General features: G+C 53.5%; 1 protein-coding gene across 1 annotated transcript in view; it reads left to right on the forward strand.

Moving 5' to 3' along the window:
- The window catches only part of SCAMP3 (secretory carrier membrane protein 3), an 18379-nt gene extending 11575 nt beyond the window's left edge, over nucleotides 1-6804 (forward strand). Inside the window, exon 8 of the mRNA XM_069950971.1 lies at nucleotides 6687-6804. Coding sequence (XP_069807072.1) covers nucleotides 6687-6804 — 118 coding nt within the window. The remainder of the gene's footprint in view (nucleotides 1-6686) is intronic.
- The last annotated feature ends 990 nt before the right edge of the window (nucleotides 6805-7794 follow it).

Genomic DNA, 7794 nt, shown 5'->3' on the forward strand with positions numbered 1-7794 from the left:
ATACAGGGAGGAGAGGGGGAACCCCGATATACAGGGAGGAGAGGGGGACCCCGATATACAGGGAGGAGAGGGGGACCCCGATATACAGGGAGGAGAAGGGGGACCCCGATATACAGGGAGGAGAGGGGGAACCCCGATATACAGGGAGGAGAAGGGGGACCCCGATATACAGGGAGGAGAGGGGGACCCCGATATACAGGGAGGAGAGGGGGAACCCCGATATACAGGGAGGAGAGGGGGGACCCCGATATACAGGGAGGAGAGGGGGACCCCGATATCAAGGGGGAGAGGGGGGACCCCGATATCAAGGAGGAGAGGGGGGACCCCGATATACAGGGAGGAGAGGGGGGACCCCGATATACAGGGAGGAGAGGGGGGACCCCGATATACAGGGAGGAGAGGGGGACCCCGATATACAGGGAGGAGAGGGGGGGACCCCGATATACAGGGAGGAGAGGGGGGACCCCGATATACAGGGAGGAGAGGGGGGACCCGATACAGGGAGGAGAGGGGGGACCCCGATATACAGGGAGGAGAGGGGGGACCCCGATATACAGGGAGGAGAGGGGGGACCCCGATATACAGGGAGGAGAGGGGGGACCCCGATATACAGGGAGGAGATGGGGGACCCCGATATACAGGGAGAGAGGGGGGACCCCGATATACAGGGGGAGAGGGGGGACCCCGATATACAGGGGGAGAGGGGGGACCCCGATATACAGGGGGAGGGGGACCCTGATATACAGGGGGAGGGGGGACCCCGATATACAGGGGGGAGAGGGGGACCCCGATATACAGGGAGGAGAGGGGGAACCCCGATATACAGGGAGGAGAGGGGGAACCCCGATATACAGGGGGGAGAGGGGGACCCCGATATACAGGGAGGAGAGGGGGGGCCCCGATATACAGGGGGGAGAGGGGGACCCCGATATACAGGGGGGGAGACGGGGACCCCGATATACAGGGGGGAGAGGGGGACCCCGATATACAGGGGGGAGAGGGGGACCCCGATATACAGGGAGGAGAGGGGAGAGACCCAGATATACAGGGAGGAGAGGGGAGAGACCCCGATATACAGGGAGGAGGGGGGACCCCGATATACAGGGAGGAGAGGGGGGACCCCGAGATACAGGGGGGAGAGGGGGACCCCGATATACAGGGAGGAGAGGGGGGACCCCAGATATACAGGGAGGAGGAGGGGACCCAGATATACAGGGAGGAGAGGGGGGACCCCCGATATACAGGGAGGAGGAGGGGGACCCAGATATACAGGGAGGAGAGGGGGGGACCCTATATACAGGGAAGAGGAGGGAGGACCCCGATATACAGGGGGGGACCCTCAATATACAGGGAGGGGGGACCCCGATATACAGGGGGGAGAGGGGGGACCCCGATATACAGGGAGGAGAGGGGGACCCCGATATACAGGGGGGAGAGGGGGGACCCCGATATACAGGGAGGAGGAGGGGGACCCCGATATACAGGGAGGAGAGGGGGACCCCGATATACAGGGAGAGGGGGGACCCCGATATACAGGGAGAGGAGGGACCCCGATATACAGGGAGAGGAGGGACCCCGATATACAGGGAGAGGAGGGACCCCGATATACAGGGAGAGGAGGGACCCCATATACAGGAGGGAGAGAGGGGACCCCGATATACAGGGGGGACCCCGATATACAGGGAGGGGAGGGGGACCCCGATATACAGGGAGGGGAGGGTGACCCCGATATACAGGGAGGGGAGGGGGACCCCGATATACAGGGAGGAGAGGGGGGACCCTATATACAGGGAGGAGGAGGGAGGACCCTGATATACAGGGGGGAGACCCCAATATACAGAGGGGAGAGGGGGGACCCCGATATACAGGGAGGAGGAGGGAGGACCCCGATATACAGGGAGAGGGAGGGACCCCGATATACAGGGGGGAGAGGGGGACCCTGATATACAGGGGGGAGAGGGGGTCCCCGGTATACAGGGGGGAGAGGGGGGACCCCGGTATACAGGGAGGAGAGGGGGGACCCCGATATACAGGTTGGAGAGGGGGACCCCGATATACAGGGGGGAGAGGGGGGGCCCCGATATACAGGGGGGAGGGGGGACCCCGATATACAGGGGGGAGGGACCCCGATATACAGGGGGGATATGGGGGGAGCCCGATATACAGGGGGGAGAGGGAAGACCCCAATATACAGAGGGGAGGGGGACCCCGATATATGGAGGGGGACGCCGATATACAGGGGGGAGGAGGAGGGGGACCCCGATATACAGGGGGAGAGGGGGGACCCCGATATACAGAGGAGAGAGGGGGGACCCCGATATACAGGGAGGAGAGAGGGGGGACCCCGATATACAGGGAGGAGAGGGGGGACCCCGATATACAGGGAGGAGAGGGGGGACCCCGATATACAGGGAGGAGAGGGAAGACCCCAATATAAAAAAGAAAGTTCCCCCTCTGTACTCAGATATGTACAGGATATAGAGAGCTCCTCGATATCTACAGTATACAGACCCACCTGTACCCCAATATACACAGTATACTAACCCCTCTGTACCCCGATATACACGGTATACTAACCGCTCTGTACCCCGATATACACGGTATACTAACCCCTCTGTACCCCGATATACACGGTATACTAACCCCTCTGTACCCCGATATACACGGTATACTAACCCCTCTGTACCCCGATATACACGGTATACTAACCCCTCTGTACCCCGATATACACGGTATACTAACCCCTCTGTACCCCGATATACACGGTATACTAACCCCTCTGTACCCCGATATACACGGTATACTAACCCCTCTGTACCCCGATATACACGGTATACTGACCCCTATGCACTCTGATATACACATTATACTTACCCCTCTTTACTGCTGCTCCTGAGGCTGTCCATGCATTCTGCAGACTTTATCGAGCTGCTGATAATCTAGTCTCATCACCTGTGCTGCCTGGTTCCAAACAATCTCTGGAGTGGAGGAAATGGAATGGACTGCCCCACCGCCGGCCTGCCGGCCATTCCTACAGACCCACAGGCCCAACCACACAGGGCCGTAGGGAGGGGGGCCAGCTGCCCTGGGCGCAGAGCCATCACAGGGAGCAGAGAGAGAAGGATGAGGCAGCCTGGAAGCTCCTGCCCTCTGTCAGTGTGGGGAGGCAGGGGACAATTATAACTCTATCAGCAGAGTTATTTCCCATACTGTATTGTCTCCTGGCTGCTGTTTTGCTATATTTTGCGCAAAATCGATGCTTTTTTTTTTTTTAACGAGATTTCGCGCAAAGCAGGACTAAACAGCAGCCAGGAGACAGTACAGCAAAGTTACTGTGTAGATGGTGAAGGACCTTGACATGTGACTATGATGTCACCGCAGGTCCTGTATGTACACTGCACTATGGAGGAGGAAGAAGAAAGAAAATACAGGTGTGTGGGAGGGGGAGGACAATCAGGGGTGCACAGTCTTGGGAGGGGGCTGAAGGGTGCCCAGTGTGGGGAGGAGGGGTGAAGGGTGCCCAGTGTGGGGAGGAGGGGTGAAGGGTGCCCAGTGTGGGGAGGAGGGGTGAAGGGTGCCCAGTCTGGAGTAGGCAGGGGGTACAGGGTGACACCAGCCTGGGATGGGGGGAGACACACAAGAGAGAGTGTCCAGTGTCTATTTAGGAGTCTGGTCTGGTTTTACATTGTTCTATACCTAACCCCTTAATACCTGCCCTCTCCAAATATATATCACATTTATATAAACCTCACCTACTATCTGCATTGGTAGGGAACCTTGGCTCTCCAGTTGTTGCAGAACTACAACTCCTATCATGTCTGGACAGCCAAAGTTTTAGCTTTGACTGTCCATGTATGATGGGGAGCCTAGGATTTCCCGAGGTTCGATCAACTCTACTGCTGAGCGTATCTGTGCAGTAGGAGACGGCACCATAGAATCACATTACACTGGGTGTCACACTGGAGATAGATCAGGAAGCTTCACCTCCTAATTCACAGGTACAGACAGCAGGGAGCGAAGACAACAGCGCCTCCTCAGGTACAGACAGCAGGGAGCGAAGACAACAGCGCCTCCTCAGGTACAGACAGCAGGGAGCGGAGACAACGGCACCTCCTCAGGTACAGACAGCAGGGAGCGAAGACAACAGCGCCTCCTCAGGTACAGACAGCAGGGAGCGGAGACAACGGCGCCTCCTCAGGTACAGACAGCAGGGAGCGGAGACAACGGCGCCTCCTCAGGTACAGACAGCAGGGAGCGGAGACAACGGCACCTCCTCAGGTACAGACAGCAGGGAGCGGAGACAATGTCATCTCCTCAGGTACAGACAGCAGGGAGCGGAGACAACGGCACCTCCTCAGGTACAGACAGCAGGGAGCGGAGACAACGGCACCTCCTCAGGTACAGACAGCAGGGAGCGGAGACAGCGGCACCTCCTCAGGTACAGACAGCAGGGAGCGGAGACAGCGTCGCCTCCTCAGGTACAGACAGCAGGGAGCGAAGACAACGGCGCCTTCTCAGGTACAGACAGCAGGGAGCGGAGACAACGGCGCCTCCTCAGATACAGACAGCAGGGAGCGGAGACAGCGGCACCTCCTCAGGTACAGACAGCAGGGAGCGGAGACATCGGCGCCTCCTCTGGTACAGACAGCAGGGAGCGGAGACAGCGTCGCCTCCTCAGGTACAGACAGCAGGGAGCGGAGACATCGGCGCCTCCTCTGGTACAGGCAGCAGGGAGCGGAGACAACGGAGCCTCCTCAGGTACAGACACCAGGAAGCGGAGACAACGGCGCCTCCGTTAAGGTACTTTGGGACCAAATTTTAAATGGGAAAAATGGAAGTACTTTAAAAAATTGTGATTTAGCCCAGAGCTGCCTGATAATTATTCTTCATAGAAACATTCCAGGTACACAGGAAATATTATATATCCCATATTGTGATATATATCTCTCCCATATTGCCGGGAGAGAGGAGCCAATCACTCATCTGAACAATCGCTTATCTAAACTTAATTAAAAAAAACAAAAAAGGAAGATATATATATATATATCCAGGAGAGCCTAGCTACACCTCTGCAACCACATGTTATCCAAACATCCCAGCAACGCCTGGAGATCCCATCACATCCCTGGTCTCAGATAATGAAACTTCCCTCAGTCCTAGTAGGTGTAATAGCTGAACCCAGGTGACACATAGCGACCATCCAGGATTAACCCCTTCAGTGTCTCACAATATATACACAGTAATAGTACCATCAATATCACATAGACTGATACAGATACAACATATATCCCATCTATATGAATACAGTAATAGTACCATCAGTGTCACATAGACTGATACAGATACAACATATATCCCACCTATATATATGTACTGTATATACAGTAATAGTATCGTCAATATCAGACGAATTGTAATGGATGGTCCAGGCACGAGGAGGTGGATCCCCTGGATTACTGAGGAGTGCTGTCATACCTTCTCCAAGGAGCGGAGTCTAAGGGTGGTATTACACAGGCCGATAGGAGCCTCACAATAACTGTAAACGAGCGCCGATCTGCTAGAGCAGGAGCAGCCCTGGAGCGTGGATAGGTAATGTATATTGTCAATCCCCGCGCACGGCTATAATACGTAGCGGTGCGCGGTTGGCGCCCGACATTTATAGGTTCTAACCTATATTAACGATCAGCTGATTATCGTTGTCATCGGCTGATGGTTGTATTTATTACACGGAGCGATAATCGGCCGAATTGGGCCGATTATCGTTCCGTGTAATTGTAACCTAAGGAGCCCCTGGTCTCTACCCTCAGAGAAGGTCCACGTTAATCACCACTGAAAAGAATGAAGAAGTACTAGAGTTCAGGACTAGATGAACCACAACTGCCAACAAACCTCAATGCCGTATGAGATGACATCGACCAGACCGAAGCCGATCAGAGAACCATGGATGGATCCTAACAAGAAGAATATCGCCAGGAAGCAGAAAGGTGGTTTACTGACTGGAACAACATCAACACCTGAGCACAGAGGTCTGGAGGTGATGGCTATAAATACCCTCAGGTGGTCACCCTAAAATTTACTAGAATTTGTGTGCTGAACCTTTAAATACAGGTGAAAAGGCGTACGCCTGCCACTAGAGGGTGCCCAATCCCCCAGGAAGCCTGCCGAGTACAGGTGAGAAGATGCCAGAAGACAAGTACACTAAGAAAGAGTAGGAGGACAGAAGCGCAGTGCGATCCACAGTAGGTAGAGGACATTGAACACAACTACATGCCGTTACGGTGCCCTTCCCCTTCTTCGACCAGAGTTTGTGAAAAACATTGGATTAACTTTGGGTATTTATGTTCTCTCAAGGTTTCCAGGACTCTTCTACGCCAAAGCCTTTCCAGACCACTATATAGTAAACCCGGCCTCCTGAACATTTACTACCAAAGATCTCCTTAACCTTGTAGCAGTCTTCAGCGCTTGACAATGGAGTCGGAGAAATTATTTTACAAGAGTATTGGTTAAGGATGAGAGGCTTGAGGAGAGACACATGAAACAAGTTTGGAAATATCGAGGATGGAGGCAAGCAGAGTTTGTAAGAAACTGGATTAATTTGTCTTAGAATTAAAAATTAATTTGCTCCCAGGTTTGAAATGAGGGTGAAGGCCTGTGTTTCTTGTTGAATTGTCTTTTGATGTTGGCAGAGGCTCAGAGAGGGCTTTGGCGTGCTTGATGCCAAATCTGGTTAAAATCATAAACTTGTCTCTCAATAGCTGGTACTTTCGAAGTCGTGGCAAAGGAAGTCGAGAATGCTGGCCGTAGACTATGTTGAAGGGAGTGTCCCTGGAAGACTTGCTAGAGTGGATATTATGAGCAAACTCTGCCCATGACAGCAGAGGAACCCAATCATGTTGCCGGGATGAGACAAAGAGGCTAAGATGGTTGCCCAAAATCTGATTCACCAATTCCATATGGCCCTTGGATTGGAGATGATCGGCCTAAGACAGGTCCAACTTTATTAGGAACTGGGCACAGAAAGCACAGCAGAACTTGGAGGTGAACTGAAGACCCCTGTCGTAGACTATATGGGTTGGCATACCATGTAGAAGGAAGATGTGTTGAATGAACAGGGATGCCAAAGAAAGACCCTGATAGTGGAAAGAAATGTGCCTTGTTGGAAAATCGGTCCACCACAACCCAGATTACAGAGCTGCTGGAAGAAAAAGGTAGATCGGTAACAAAGTCGACAAGGATGTGAGACCAGGGACTCTCTGGTACAGGTACTGGTAAAAGGATTCCCTCTGGGGGAATAATGTGCTAAGGAACTGGTACCCGGTCTGTGGCATCCGATGCTCCAGACCGTACATTAGCCTTGATGCTTTTGGCTGCTGGCCGGAAATGGAGACTTAAATTAAAAAGAGAGAAGAGGGACCAGTGTGCCTGATGGGGGTTCAAACACTGAGCGGTCTGCAGATACAAAAGATTTGTGTGATCTGTATAGACTGTCACGGAGTATTGGAGACATCTTCTGCAAGGGGCACTCTATTCCAAGTCCAGCTTGATAGCAAATATGTCTCCTAGAGTGAAGAAAGTCTAAGAGAAAACAGATTTGCCCTGGTCGTCTTTCTAGAACAGAACTGCTCCAGCCCCAACTGCAAAGGTGTCGGCCCCCAGATAGAATGGTTTCTCAGTGTCGGGAAGTATTTTGGCTGAAGCAAAAGCGGAGTTTAGAGAAGGCACTCTCTGCTTCTGGAGTCTAAATGCATGGCTTACTGCTCTTTTTGGTCAGAACAACAAAAGGAGCCAGAGATA

This window comes from Dendropsophus ebraccatus, chromosome 13, assembly GCF_027789765.1.
Source record: "Dendropsophus ebraccatus isolate aDenEbr1 chromosome 13, aDenEbr1.pat, whole genome shotgun sequence".
NCBI classification, from domain to species: domain Eukaryota; kingdom Metazoa; phylum Chordata; class Amphibia; order Anura; family Hylidae; genus Dendropsophus; species Dendropsophus ebraccatus.